Source organism: Megalobrama amblycephala, linkage group LG1, assembly GCF_018812025.1.
Source record: "Megalobrama amblycephala isolate DHTTF-2021 linkage group LG1, ASM1881202v1, whole genome shotgun sequence".
Lineage (NCBI taxonomy): Eukaryota > Metazoa > Chordata > Actinopteri > Cypriniformes > Xenocyprididae > Megalobrama > Megalobrama amblycephala.
Window position 1 is genome coordinate 5,069,289 of NC_063044.1, and position 16,530 is coordinate 5,085,818.

At 35.9% G+C, this 16,530-nt stretch overlaps 1 protein-coding gene across 1 annotated transcript; it reads right to left on the reverse strand.

Annotated features, from left to right (window-relative positions):
* Positions 1–1,523: 1,523 nt before the first annotated feature.
* Positions 1,524–12,454, reverse strand: LOC125259272. The gene is made up of 16 exons (XM_048176849.1): positions 12,056–12,454; positions 11,318–11,665; positions 10,884–11,234; positions 10,289–10,393; positions 10,112–10,198; positions 8,907–8,996; positions 8,649–8,717; positions 8,304–8,396; positions 7,733–7,885; positions 7,474–7,554; positions 7,002–7,097; positions 6,699–6,782; positions 4,853–4,948; positions 4,644–4,730; positions 4,133–4,158; positions 1,524–3,975 (listed from the first exon to the last, which is right to left on the reverse strand). Exons 1-16 carry the CDS (start codon positions 12,099–12,101, stop codon positions 3,835–3,837), a joined length of 1,953 nt encoding a protein of 650 aa, XP_048032806.1. The 5' UTR covers positions 12,102–12,454; the 3' UTR covers positions 1,524–3,834.
* Between the last annotated feature and the right edge of the window lie 4,076 nt (positions 12,455–16,530).

Consider the following 16,530-nt stretch of genomic DNA (forward strand, 5'->3'; position numbering starts at 1 on the left):
TGTCTCATGTTTAAGCCAAATTGTATTATGTATTTCCCCCACAGCAGCATCTATGACGTTCTCCGCTGTTTTTCAGATGCGCTCGTAAAACTACAGTATATTGATATAAACGGTATCGTATATTAAAAATATAACGGTATATAGTACAAACTCGATATACCGCACAGTCCTATTTCCTACTGTAATTTTTTAATGGCTATTGTTGTTAATTTGTTGTTCCATAAATCAACAAATATTTTATATAAACATAGGCGCACCCACGCTCAGGCGATCTCTCTCTCTCTCTCTCTAATACTGTACAAAATTCAATGAGTTTCAATGAAGCGACTCAACATTCCTTCGTTACTAGTTCTGAAGTGACATTTTAGAGTTAGTAACGGAGGCATTGTCCAACTGTCAACTTGAGATTTGAAACCGTGGTGGAAGGAAGTAGTGCTGCACAAAAGAGGGTTTTAAAGACACTCCGTTATTATTTCTTATTTATTTATGTTTCAGGAACTACAAATCCCATCAGCCTCAGTTCTATAAAAGGAAGTGATGAGATTTGTTCTTCCACTTCCGCCCTTTGTTTTTCCGCTGACGATTTATGAATGGAAGTCGCGGCAGATCTAAATCTCAGCAGGTTTACATGTTGCATGGTGGCAATAGACCAAATGTAAGGATTGTTTGTGCAGTCACATGTCAAATATTGGAACATTGTTGAGTGTTGAACACATGATGCATCGTTTAGGAGTATTATGGCTGGATGGTTGCCCGAGTGTCATAAACCAAAATAATGGATGGTAGAGGGATGCACGACTACTGTTTATTTTAGGTTGAATTATTGTTGAGATTGTTTTTTTTTTTTTTGGTTGGATGTTGGACCAGAGTTGACCATGGGAGAACTGAGATCACACCAAAGACAAAAAAGGGACTAAGTAGATCATAGTCCTTTTACAGTGTTGACTTATTCGTTCTATTTGCATTACCCACTGTTAATATTATTGTTTTTGTTTTTTTGCTGTAGATTTCTTTTTGACCTGACGGTGGCTGCGGGGTTGCCTTCACTGGTGGATAGCAGTGGTGTGGTGGTTTACTTTATTTTTCTTTCCTTCTAGGTCTGCAGTGTGATTTGCCGTGAGCTTGATTGCAGTGGGAGCACGTTTGTCTGTATGCCATTTCTGTCTTCACAACCTAGGTAACCTGTGGCCATCTGTGGGTTTTGTTTATTTTTATTTGTTTTATTTTTATTTACTCTTTTTTTTCTTTGTGGGTAATTGCATTGAAGGTCTGCTGCATCTTTTTAACATGTTAATGTTTTTTTCGTAATTATATTATTTTCTTTTAAATAAAAATGTTTGTTTATTGAAGCTTCACTGCCTTCTGCCTGATTATTTCCCTCTTTTGGGTCATGATGTCACATATATTATAAATGATTTTCTTATGTAAAATAGCAGATTATGTTTAAATTGTGTTCCAGTGACTGTGCTGAAAAACATCACACAACAACAATTACACAATAATAATTAATAATCAATTACAAGTTTAAAATGTAAACAGATTCTGTATTTATTTATACTCTCATGGTGCAAACAGTGGCAAAAAGTGTCAACAGCAAAATTAACAATCACCAACCATGTTAGTTGGGTTACAAAATCAGAAATCCTGATAAAGTAACAAACATGTTAAAGTACCTGATAAAGTAAAGAAGTTCAGTGTGAAAGTCAATAACACTCTTAGAATGTAAATATAATATGTGAAACATGCTACCATTAGGTAGTTACATTTTCAACACTCTTGTCCCATGGAACAAATTGTAAAAATAGTGCAAACACTGTATCAAAAAGTAACGATCCAAACTATGTTTTCAGATAATTTACAAAATACAGCTGTGACGGTTTGTCAGGATAGGCCTTAATCTGGAATAGTTAATCGTGACTTTAAAAATGGCTTTCTGAAACTGATTAAGTACAGATTACTAAAACCTGGACTATGGAATCCTGAATTAAAATAAACTAGATTAATTTGGTTTTAAATTATATAATATATATATATATATATATATATATATATATATATATATATATATTTTTTTTTTTTTTTTTTTTTTTTTTTTTTTTTAATTATCATCAGATATCTTTGCAACAAACAAAAAAGATACAAGCATTATTTCTGGCATCTGTAACCCGAATATCTTTTGCTTTGTATAATAACGTATTCAGCTACATTTGAAAGCAGAGAGAAAACTCTTTACATGTGCTCGCGCTAATAATAACCACTGAACATCACACAAACAATAATCAAATGCACTCTGACGGATCTTCTGTCTGTTCTCCAAAATGTAATCAAATGTATATTTCTGCAGGCGCGTGTAAACTTAACTGTGTCACCGCAAACTCAATGGCGCTCATTTTCAAGACGAACAGGTCGCCGGCGCCGCCACTGCGCCATAGGCTATCCACAAATTAATTACCATATACTCTATGAACAATGGTAGCTTATTTAATGTATTTAAGATATATGTCCATAAATACGGTAAAGAAATGCTACATACTTTGTTATCGTGGCGTAATAATTTGCTTTGTTGTAATGTTGGCTATTGGCTGTATGAATTGAAATCGATACCTGTGTGGAATTGTTCACAGACAGCATACGCAGATCAACTAATAAAGATCTTCATCGCTGGCAAACAATAGGATGCACTTACAGGTTTGCTTTTAATTGACTGTAGGTCCACTGCCACTTCATCCAACGCTCCGAGTGAGAAACCGTTTCAGACGATTCAGTGCGTGCAGAACTGAACAAATCATTCAAACTGATTCGCGAACCAATTTAGTCAGTTTTGCCAACTTGTTTGATCAAGTCTTTGAACAGAAACTACTCAAAAGAGTGATTCGTTTGTGAATGGGCATAAACTACGCATTTCTTAACATGTAGGCTACAGTATTGCATTAAAATAAAGTAACGAGAGGAACGTCGCCAAACGTAGCGAAGTAAAAGTATAGATTTTTCATTAGAAACTATAAAGTTTACTCTATTATTCTTCCAGTTCAACAGCCACTTACTTGCATATATTTCGGGAGAAACCGATGAATTCACCTGCTGTAAATCAGACTGACAGAACTCTGAACTGCAGAGCAAACTAAGATGGCGGCGCCCATCTCGCGTTACAGATCAAGATAAAGATAATTTATAAGGGTTTTGAAACGACAAAACACACTCACTTACACATATTTGAGAATCGGAATATTCATATTTAGAATATTTTAAATAAAAAAAGAAAAACTAAATAATAGCGATCCATTTGTCATGTTATTGTGGTTGCGTTTCAGAGCTCGTGACACGCATGATGCGTCGCCATGGAAACAATAATGGCAAATGTTCTCGCCTTAAAAAAAATCACTTTAGAACATTTTAAACTCATGCTTGAAAGGGTTAATGCTTTTGTTTTGTCTTAACATAGCAACAAACTAAACGTAACTATTTACACATGTGATAATCAGTGTTGGCAGTCTAGAAATGATACTGGTTTGATCCAAAGCACTATCATAGTCGTTGCTTCGTTATATAAAAATAGGGCAAATCTCGTTACCAGGTTCTCAACCCAAGCACAAGCTCAACAATTCACCACAATGGTAATCTCCAAAAAACACTAACATAACAAAACCTTTTACATAATAGAACAATAAAGTCTGATAATTAAAGCTGCTACAGCTTCTAATGCATGAAGTGTACAACATTCAACACCAAGTGCATCATCCATGCATTTTGAATTCCTTTTTGGAATTTTCAGTCTGAATACACTACTCACAGTATTTATACTTGGAGGCACCACTGGGGTTTCTGAACCTTGTGCTATGAGTTGATCTCCTCCTCTTGCTCTTCACAGTTCCCAGCTACTTCTCCCAGAGTTTCGATTTCATTGGATTCTCCTTTCCTCTGGTTCATGTCTATACTGGTATACTCTGTAGCTGGAGTCTCTTTACAATCTGGTGACTTTAGAATTTAGAATAAAACATTTATTTTAAACAGTATCTGCATGACTGCTTTTGGATAATTGACATACATTTACACTTTGTTCACTTTTAATCTCAGTGTATTTAAAAATCGTGTATTAATGTAACCCAATTCTTATGAAAACATAAATACTCACTTGGGACTCTGTGTTGATAGGTTTCCCTGAGATGTGGGGGAGGAAAAGATTTCAGAATGAGTTACAATTCATCAGTCTCAGAAAAAGCACAGAGGCACTAAATACAAAAGTCAGAATGATGGGTGATTTATATATTTTTTTTTTCTTGTGTCTTTTTTTTTTTTTAGAGAATGGGAATGTACAGAACAAGATGTGTTGATCTCAATGTAAGTGTACAGATTAGAATAATTTCAGCTCTCAAATTCATCATTGTAGATCTTCTGTTCTTAATAAATAACCTCTTAACACAAGTATGCGCAAAAAGAGACGCATGTCACACATCAGACTTTAGACACTTTAACTACAACTACCTTAATGAAAGATGCCTTCATTAGAAATGGGTCAGGATTGTGGCCAAATTCAAAGACATAACTTTATTTATGTGTAGCTTTAGCCTACACATTAAATACCATCACACACTAATAGCATTATAGTATACAGACTGCTAAAATCAATTCTTATTCATACTCACATGGTGTAATCAGCAGTGTTACGGTAAAGATGCTTGCAGATGGAAAGGCAACAATTCTCAAATCTCCCATCAGACGTTCACCATTAACTGTGGACGGAGAGTCATTTTTAACAAACAGTATATGTTTTGCTAATGAAATGATGGTCCCAGGTATACTGTGGGCTCCTGCAAGGCTTTCTGAATCTCATTAAAAGGCTGCGTTAACTCACCTGCTTTCACTATCACTTCTGTCATCAGTGCAGCAGAGTTTGCTAAAACAAAACCAGTTGATCCAAACAAGAACAATATTTTCCTTTTGTGAAGACCTGTAGAGCAGAGTTAAACATGTTTGTTAAAAAAAAAATAATAATAATGTTGTAATTTGCTTTAAGGCTATAATTTTTTTTTTTTAATTAAATGCCTGTAAAGCATTTCAAGTCCAAATAAGGGAATTAATTTAAGTTGGACTAGAAGATAATCTTCAGAATTGTTTTTGCTCAAAATGAAACTAGTGCTGTGTCATATGAATACCTGTCAGGTTTATGTTTGTTTTGTTTTTGTGTTTTTGTCTTCTGTGTTTTCCCCAGTTTTCCCCATGTGTTTGATTCATGAATCCCATTCACCTGTGCCTTGTCAATCACCCCATTAATTAACTTGTTTGCTTCTTTGTTTTCCTTGTATATAAAGCTGCCTTCACACGTGCTATTGGAAATTTGATAATTCCCACTTCTGAAGTTGCGATTATGAGCTCATCACATTCAAGTTTCGGAATGGGAGGGCATTCATGTGCAATTTTTACCTAGGAAACTCGTATTTACGATAATTCCGAGAGCACATGAAGGTTCAGTTTCCTTAATGTTAATGGAACATCATTTAAAGGTTAGTGTGCTGTTCTTGAAACATTCTTTATTAATTATAAAATTCATTAATTAATAGCTAACATCACCTGAAGTTATGTCTCAACTTTCTCTGCTGTAGTACATGTTATCTAAACACAATGTTAAAGCAGCCGGAGAAAAAACTATCATAAGTCGTCAAGGGTCAAGAGCCCAACTACAGGAAACACTGATCACCATAATGGTGATGTTTTAATGTCAATATAAATGTTTGTTCCTGATTTTACTCACCCTCATGCCATTCCACACCCGTAAGACCTTCATTAATTCCTCTCTCAAGATCCATAAAGGTACTAAAAACATATTTAAATCAGTTCATGTGAGTACAGTGGTTCAATATTAATATTATAAAGCTACGAGAATATTTTTGGTGTGACAAAAAAAAACAAAATAACAACTTATATAGTGATGGCCGATTTCAAAACACTGCTTCAGGAAGCTTCGGTGCATAATGAATCAGTGTATCAAACTGCTGAACTGCTGAAATCACATGACTTTGGCGCTCCGAACAGCTGATTCGACACGCTGATTCATTATTCTCTGAAGCTTCCTGAAGCAGTGTTTTGAAATCGGCCATCACTATATAAGTCGTCGCTTTATAATATTAATATTGAACCACTGTACTCACATGAACTGATTTAAATATGTTTTTAGTACCTTTATGGATCTTGAGAGAGGAAATGTCATTGCTCCCTATGAAGGCCTCACGGAGCCATCGGATTTCGACTAAAATATCTTAATTTGTGTTTTGAAGATGAACGAAGGTCTGACGGGTGTGGAACGGCATGAGGGTGAGTAATAAATGACAGAATTTTCATTTTTGGGTGAACTAACCCTTTAAGCCATTTTTAAGCCAGAAAGTTAGCAAACCTTAATATTCAAAGGTCATTCGAAGAATGATGTTCAAAGAATGTTTTCTGCCAACATTCATCCGGTAAAAAGGCATTATGATGCATGTTCACTACAGAGTTTTCTTTTTTCCTCAGATGTGTAGTTCATTAAGGAATTGTGAATATGTGATTGAGTGAAAATTTTCAAATAGCAATTCTTATTGGCTGGAGTATAATAAAACTCTGCAGAATCAGACACTCATCAAGACTTTAAGCTTCAGTTGATGAGAATGAAGCAGGGGGATGGAAAAACAACACATGAAGAAGAAAGAAGACGATTGATACTTTACTCAGATAATGGAATGGGACTTCAGAAAATGCAAGCACCCACAATACTTGGAGAATTCCTGCTACACAGATCAGTCCTGCATCATCTGTGAATTAAAGATCAAGTCTTTTTTAAAAAGCAGCAAAGTCTTATTTTTTTGGCCATGTCTATTAAAAAGAGAACTAAAAGTTATTTTTATATTCAACAGATATTCAAAAATTGATTTTTTTAGCAAAGATAGATGTACATTTAGATACTTCAAATTTTTAAACAACAAATTTTTTTTATATATATGTATACCTATATGTATAAAATATATGCATACCTTGTTCATTTCTCAAGAGCGTAATGTAAAAATACACCATTGCAAGACTCATCACAATCATCATTGACCGAAATAATTTATCTAGAAAACAAAGACCTGAAAATATGAAAGAAACAGTCAAAATATGCCAATAATAAATAATAATAAATGTAGTTATTTATTCATTAAAACCAAAAAACTGCCCCACAATTCAGATTACACTGGGCTTTGAAACAGCTGATATGTAATGGAAACCAATGAGGACGACTACTTCTGAAACATGATTTTGAAGTCATCTTTGACATTTTATTTATAGTACAAAGAGACAGAAACAACTCTGTCACTTATTCACTTACATTCAACATTATCTAATGAAAACACAAATAATGAAATAGGCATATATACAATATTCATATTTTTCTTTGATCATATATCTATCTACTGATTTAATACTGCAGTCATAACAGAGCAGAATATAATTTATCATACTTACAGCATTGAATTGTCCTACTTGTTTCATTGTGAAAGTAATAAAGGAACCCATAAAGCATTGAAAGAACTGCAACGCTAAAAACTAAAAGAGACAGAGGCTGTTAGAGTTATTACCTTAAATTGTAACAATTACTGCATGAGTGGCTTCTTTCAGTGTTATTTATGATGAAGTAGGTGTAAGAAGCAGATAAAGCTGATTGCTCCTCAAGCATATTAATCAGTTAAATCTCAAGTCTCTGCTCAAAACTGATCTTGCTTACCAGCACTGGAGGCAAAACGAATGTAGAGCAGAAGGGCGAGCTGTAATGAAGGCAGCAATGAAAAGCTACAAGCAGCTACAAATGGTTGAACTTTACTGTACATCCTTCTGCATGGCCCTCCAAAGCATGACAGAATCTTCTCTTTAGCCAAATCTTTTTAAAACAGTGAAATAAATATATCAGTACATAACAATAAAAAAAACAAACATCTTTCACACTTACGGCATATTACCAATAAAAAAAAAAAAAATGTCCCAAAGAAACATGGTTCACTATTGTTTAAATGTCTTGTACTAATGTTAAAATTATGTTCTGTGAACATAAAATGTTAAATGCTAAATAATGTTCAGCATGTGTACCATAGTTAACCTTTTTGTAAGTAGTTATGTAAATGATGGAATTAATTTCAAGTATTTAAAAAAGCTGAAATATGCAAATTGTACTAGATTGTACTGAGATTATTTAAAACTGAAGTTTTCTCTATAAAAATGCTGTTAAAAAACTGTTAATGTTGTGTTTTCAACTGGGCATTTAAAGCAATGGAAACAATGGATAATGGATGAACACTCACGTATAATGAAGAGTAGACACATCAGGAAAAGTAGACCAAAGATGACATTTCTGATGACTGTGTTGATGTCTTTAAAATGTTCAGCTAAAAGGACTGATGCAGAAATATATTATTAATTTAAACACAGGAGTATGAGCTTGGAGAATGAAAAATAACCAATAAATATACTACTTCTGTATTACAACAGACAAACAACATTCTTGGCAGAAAATTAGGTGTAATTTCAAATACAAAACAACAACAATTAAAGGGATTTTATTTAAGAAAAGCTATTATTTTACACATGGAATGTTACATTTTGAGCCCAACAGTTTTTATACATAAAGTCAATGTGGATTTACCTACCTGAATACATTACTGACATAAATGCTGCATGATCAGCATGTGAAGTCATAACATACTTCAGAATTTGATCTGCCAAAAAAAAAAAAAAAAAACTTGTAAAATCACGTAAAGCACTAAAATGGTAATTGAACAAATATGTCATTCTTCTTTAATCCCTTTCAGTTTTATGTATAGAAATGTAAATAAATCTTAGTAGACGCAAATATTATGTGAAACCGGAATCTGAGTATTATGCAGCATTTGATTTAAAAAACCAACCTGTATAACCTGTGGCTGATGGTGTAACCCAAAACCTCAGAGGCCTCAGAATGTAGAGCACACAGCATATGATGGTCTCATACAAAGAACCTGAAACACATTATTTCTATAATGAAATACTGTATAGCTGTATATCAGCTGTAAACAGTGACGAAAGTCTGACTGACCATTTGTATAGTTATTCTACAACAATTAAGTGATTAAAGGTGCTAAAGAGGATGTTTTGTTTTATACATTTTTGCAATATTACTTGAAACTGTCTTTACTAACTGATAAAAGACTATTTATTAGGTGCACTGAAAGGAATAATATTAATATACATCATCTGTGCACGAGGTAGGGCCTTAAAAACATCAGCCAATCGTTTACGCGATCATCGCGTAAACGATTGGCCCTCGGGCTTGTCAATCACTGCCGTGACGTTCCTTGTGAGAGACGTGCGCGGATTGGCCCTCTGGTTTGTCAATCACTGCCACGATGTTCCTTGTGAGAGATGTGAGCGGATTGGCCCTCTGGCTTGTCAATCACCGCCATGACGTTCCTTGTGAAAGACGTGCGCGGATTGGCCCTCTGGCTTGTCAATCACCGCCATGACGTTCCTTGTGAAAGACGTGCGCGGATTGGCCCTCTGGCTTGTCAATCACCGCCATGACGTTCCTTGTGAAAGACGTGCGCGGATTGGCCCTCTGGCTTGTCAATCACCGCCATGACGTTCCTTGTGAGAGATGTGCGCGGATTGGCCCTCTGGCTTGTCAATCACCGCCATGACGTTCCTTGTGAAAGACGTGCGCGGATTGGCCCTCTGGCTTGTCAATCACCGCCATGACGTTCCTTGTGAAAGACGTGCGCGGATTGGCCCTCTGGCTTGTCAATCACCGCCATGACGTTTCTTGTGAGAGACGTGCGCGGATTGGCCCTCTGGCTTGTCAATCACTGCCACGATGTTCCTTGTGAGAGACGTGCGCGGATTGGCCCTCTGGCTTGTCACTCGTGCACGAGTTTTGGGAGGCGTTCCCGCGAAATGAGCTGTGAAGGAGGGGGGTTGTTCTTACGCATGCGCTCATTTCAAAAACTCAGTAACAGTCTTTGGATTCTCAGTCGACGAAAAAATCCTCTCTATCACCTTTAAGTGTACATTAACAGAATTGAATTAAGCTGTAAGGTCTATGTAATAGATCGTAGATAAAAGAGTTCTGATGAAATACCTTCAATAACACGCCAGATGATCGAAGCCAACAGCATAGTAATATTCGGACAAAGGAGAAGAGAAACTAGAAGATACAGCCTCTTGTCTACAGTAGAGAGATACATACCAACTCCAGTTAGAACTGGAATGTTACTGAATAAATTTTGTGAAGCCTGTTGAAGCCTAAAATACATACCTCCATTTTCTGGTCTGGAGCAAAAAAGCAGTGCAGATCCAGATAATAGCAATATAATAGAGATAATACAGAGAATCAGCACTGTTGTGTGATAACCAGAGAAACCTGTGAAACACAGACATCAGTTACACAACAGCATTATGTAACATTGCATGCAACTAAACAGCTAAATGAAACTCAGTTATTGAATTTCAGGGGTAAAAATTTAGAAATTTTGCTGCTGTATCATTCTAAAAAATTGATTAGGGTTCTATATAGACTAGGTCTGGTGGTTCTAGTCAGGCCAATGGTTATGGTTATCATACTGTTATGCAAAAGAAACCTCAATGTGATACAAGACCCAACTGCATAATTATTCCGGTTATTATGTGGCTACTTGACACATAAGTACATAATTGGACAGTACTCGCTTAAGCTGTCTGTTATCAGTTGAAAAATATTTTCTCTACAAAAGGGGGAGCCTTGCAGAAAAAGTTTGGGATCCACTGCCCTAAAGGGACATGGTGAAGGAAAAAATGGAGATGGGAGAAAAAAATGATATGTCAATGCTTCTATGTATAACTATTTCTTAAAAGAGTAAAAATCCATTACTCACCCAGTATCTTCAGTACCGCAGTTGCATTGGCTGAAAGTCTTCCAGCCTTCACTTGACACAGGTAAACACCTTTGTCCTCAGTTCTGAGACCCTTCAGTCTGAGAGAGAAGTTTCCTTTGGGGATTTCATCCGAGAAGAACTCAACTCTGTCTCTGTATTGCTCATCTGATGAATCTGATAAAATCTCATTGTTTTGGTAGAGCAGAACCAGCATATCTTCATCAGTTTTCTTCCATGAAACCTCTTCAATGTGTTCAGGTTTGATGTGAGAGTCGACAGAGCAGTTCAGAGTGACGTCCTCACCCACAGACGCAGATATGGACTCATCGGAGTCTGATACTAGCAGGCAGTCTAAAAGAAAGAAGAGGTGAAATAATACAGAATGAGATCATAAATTCAATAGTTTCAATAGAACTGAAGTGATTTAAACTCACCAACAGCTTTTATTTCAACCAAAGTTTTGTCAGCAACCTGTTGACTGTAAACTTTACATCTGTACACGCCTTTGTCTTCAGCTCTTATGTTTTCCAGCAGGAGGGAGAAGTTTCCATGTTGAATCTGATCAGTAAAGAAATGAGCTCTATCATGATACTCCTGCTGCTGGGCCTCTGGTCGACTCTCTCCATCTTGATACAGATGAACCAGAGCTTCTGAGTCTGTTCTACTCCATATAACTTTCACATTCTCCATCATTGATGTCTCAACATAACAGGGTAAAATGATTGAACCTCCCAAAGGAGCAACCAGAGGAACAGAACCTCGAACAATAAACTCCAGGGTCTCTGCATTTTTGAGAGAAAGATATTAATAAATCATTACAATAATTAATTGTATTATTATTATTACTATTAATATTCAAGAAAAAATGCTATTAATAAGCTAAAGGGTCTGACCGCACTAATGAATTCTCGCAACAGTTCACAACACAAAAACAATTGTCAAACGATTGTCGACGATTTCCGGAAATATGACAAAGGACATTTAAACATTTAAAAGCCTTAAATGTTGCGGTCTTAAAAGCTGAAAAGTCAGTTGAGGAGACGCGCACACTATGAAAAAGAAATTTTTATATGAAATAATAGTAAAGAGAAAGAGAGAGAGAGAGATTCAAATTGAAAGCATGTTTTCTTTACTTCCTGTTGCATTAAACAAACGTATAGTAATATACATACCATATATCACGAAGATAAGCATGACAAAGCTGTACAGAAAATGCATCTTCGATATTCTGACGAAACAAATTTCTGGTGTAAATAAAGAAAATTACATATTTCGGGTAGATCCTTGCGTCAAGTGAGTTCAGCTAACGTTACTTTCGTTTCTTTGGTTTCTTTGTGACAAGTAGCCTAGACTATAGGTATTCACCTGATCTGAGACCAGTTTTAGAGATTTTAAAGAGATCATCAAAAAAGATCTGCGCAACTGTCGTAAGAATTTTTTTGTATATATTTTAAGATGATTAAAAGCTCGCTAAAACTCCTTGAAATTGTGTTCAGCTAGTTTTAAATTAAAATATATAAATTATTAGAAGTAGACGATTAGCACAAAAGAATGTAGGCTATGCGTAGTTCTTGATATTTTCTGTGACGGTCTTGTTGTGCCATCTAGTGGTTAATAGAGGAAGAGCGGAACTCATCTGAAAGTTTTTGGAAAAAAAAAAGTCCTGAAAAAAGTCTCTTCTGCTCATCGAGCCAACATTTAATTTAGCAAAAATACATTAAAAACAGAAATATTGTGAGATATTACAAATTAAAAGGACTGTTTTCTATTTGAATATATTTTAAAATGTAATTTATTCCTGTGATAAAAGCTGAATTTTCAGCATCATTACTCCAGTCTTCAGTGTCACATGATCCTTCAGAAATCACTCTAATATGATGATTTGATGCTTAAAGAACCTTTTCTGGTTATTATCAATGTTGAAAACAGTTTAATATACTTTTTTTCAGGATTTTTTGATAAATAGAAAGTTAATGAATCAACAGCATTTATTAAAGCATTTATTAAATAGACATCTTTTGTAACATTGTAAATGTCTTCACTGTCAATTTTGATCAATTGAATGCATCCTTTCTGAATAAAAGTATTAATGTCTCTCTCTTTTTTAAAATCCTACTACAAATGTTTGAATGGTACATTGTTTCCACAAAAAATAAAATAAAAAAAAAATGTTAAGCAGAAAAAACTGTTTTCAACATTGATCATACTAATAAATATGTTTCTTGAGAATAAATTCATAATACTATATGATTTCTGAAGGATCATGTGACACTGAAGACCGGAGTAATTTTCAGCTTTGAATCACACAAATAAATTACACTTTAAATCATATTAAAACAGTTATTTTAAATTGTAATCATATTTCACAATATTACTATTTTTACTGTAGTCTTGATTAAATAAATGCAGCCTAGGTGAGAATAAGAGACATCTTTCAAAAATAATAATAGAAAAACCTTTTGACAGGCACTGTAAAGTATATGCAATTCTATTGAATAAATTCCATTTTAATTGATTTCAAATATTTAACTGGGCCCTGAATCATATCAGTACTCTTATCAGCAGAAGTAAAAGAATAACCTAGATGTCTTCTTTCATCCTCATTCTACCTTATAATGTCACTTAGGTTTCTCGAGGCGGGATTGGATTTATTTAACCAACATTAGCAGCAGCTAGAGTCCAGAGTTTGGAATGATGCAGGACAAAAACAGTGCAGCAACCAATGAGAACGTGGAACAATGCCATAAAAAAAAAACCTGATAAGCTCAGAATGGCTCTAATGATGTTTTTATGCTTGTGTCAACATGGTCAAAAACTAGCCTGTTGTCACATTTGAGTAGTAGAGAGATACAGGGAAGAGTTTCATGATGTCCTTCACTAGAGGAATATAAAGGCTGATGAGGAGGTGAGGAGAAATAAGATACTGGATGGAGTTTCGGCCATTTCACATCCCTTACATTCCTCATTTTGCAGTTCACAAAACTTTATATTGGTGCAAGTGAATGACGGATAACACCTGCTGTTTAGACTATTTGGTTTTAATCTGAAAACACTTTTCAAATGTGCAATTTAATTTACCATGACACAAACCATTTACATTTAGCAATATAAGCTGAAAAACAGATTTTTTTTTTAAACAGGATTCATGCATTTGGCTGATGTTTATATACAAAGATGTGTATACACTACTTGATTGTTTGTCTAAAATTTCTGTTTTTATATTAAACAAAACATACTCTACAGATCTATGAACATTTATAGACCTCGTACGAACATAATAAAAGGAACATTTTACTTTGATGGGACAGTTCTCCTGTAAAATAAACTACCCTTGTCATATCTTTCCAAAACTATATTCTTTAAAGAAAGTAAATAATGAGAGAACTTTTATTTTTGGGTGAACTATCCCTTTAAGACTTCAAGTCAAGCGCCAACTGATTAGAAACCACAGTAATACCAAAATATGGATGATATGAAACTTCCTTTTCCTCCTTAACTGCCTGCCATTTCCCTTTCTGCTTTTAGGACTCAAAAGAACTACCACTGTCCCTTTATGGAAAACCATTTATGCCACATAAGAGATTATTAACTCATAAAATGACATAAAATTATGATATAAAACAATCATAAATATGACATTAGGAACGAAAAGAACAAAAAGGTCAAAATTAAGACTTATAAGTCATAATTATGAAATAAAAAGCTGAAATTGACAGAAATAACAAAATTTCTACTTTTAAGTAATCATTTCAAATTTCTGACAATTATGACCTAGTATGTCATATTTGTGAGATAAAAAGGCATAACTATGAGAAAAGTCAATTATGACTCACTATGTAAATTATGACATATTAAGTCATAAAATTGTCAAAATTGTGACTTAACTTGGCATGTCATAATTATTGTCACAGTTATGCTTAGTTTCTTATTCATTGTATTCTGTTCCTGTTTTGTCTGCCTTTGTTATCTAGTTAGTTTGTTCTCAGTTTCCCACCACAGTTTGTCTCATAGGTTACTCATTATTTAGTGGATATAATGTCATCGTCATTAATCCCACCCAGCCTCCCTCTCTCACCTCCATATCTTGATACAGCCTGTCCATCAGCCCCACTTCCACTGGTTCCCTTCAGCCCATCAACTTCACCTCTAACACCATTCTGTTGTGTGGATAAGCCTCAGGTCTGCCGGTCTCCATCACCTTCTAGGCAAGTGGATCCCCCAGCTCCACCTCCAGCTGCTGATCCCATTACTCCACCTCGGCCCGTCCACCTGTCACCACCACCTTGGCTCCTCCATCCCTCAGCTCCACAAGATACCATCGTCCTCACGGTAGCCTATGCCACAGACTTATGAGCCATCTGCTGCGCTCCGTCTCTCAACCCCCTCTGGCTTCACTTCTTGCTGTGGCTCTGCCTCGGCCACCAGGAACATTGGTGTCGCCCGGTCCCATCTGCTCTCCATCTGCGCTCATGGCTTCACTACCATTAGGTGTGCTTGACATCGGCTGCGGCTGGATGCAACCGATCGGCGAGAGTTGCCCCTTGCAGTCGGGGAGGAGCTGAAAACCCATCGACATGCTGGCTCCAACTTGGCTCCTCCCTCCCTCTGCTCCACCAGATACCATTGCCCTGATGCCTCTACTAGGTTCCCCTTCCTCTGGCTTCTCCTTGGTCAGACATCACCATGCCTGCGCCACAGACTTATGAGTCAACAGCTGCGCTCCATCTCTCCACCCTTTGGATCTGCCTTCCCTCTGGCTCCACCTCAGATGCTCATTGATGTGGCTCCGCCTCAGCCTCCAGGACCATCGGTGTCACCCAGTCCCATCTCCTCCCCTACTGCTCCCAGGGGTCCACTAAAATCGGGTTCTTCTCTGTCAGATGTACCCTGGGTGTCATCTGCAAAGTCTCTACCATGGCTCCTCCCTCCGTCGACTCCTCCGTGGGTCGTCACTTGGCTACCTCTGCTCCTGGCTCCTCCCACCATCATCACCACCCTAGTTCCTCCTTCACTGCCCCCTCATCCACCTCCCAAGCCTCCACACTCCCTTCCAAGTTGGTCTTTTACAGGGTGAGTACACGACTTGCCAAAAGGAGGCGTTCTGTCACAGTTATGCTTAGTTTTGGTTTCATTTTCATTGTATTCAGATCTTGTTGTGTCTGCCTTTTGTTATCTAGTTAGTTTCCCGCCACTAGTTTGTCTCCTTGGTTACTCATTAATTAGATCCCACCTGTTTTGTATTTAGTCCATTATCCTGTATAAGCTCTGGTCTGGTGTTGTTACTTTGACTCATGTTTTTTTATAAAAATATTTTTTAATTTTGAACTACTGCTACTCTCTTTGTCTTATTGTTGGACCATCCGTGACATTTATAAGTCATAGCTATAAGAAAATTTTTAAATTATGACTTAATGTTTTAGTATTATGACTTTTCACATAATGACTGACATAATTTCAACTTTTTTCCCATACTTTTGACTTTTTTTCATAATTGACATTTGTTATAATTTTGACTTTTTATCTTTTTCTGCTTTTTATCTCATAATTAACTTTTCAATCTTATAATTAGACTTTTTAATATCATACTTATGATTCACCAAAGCACTATTTTTCTTGTGTGACAGAAATTGGCTTCCATACATGTTTA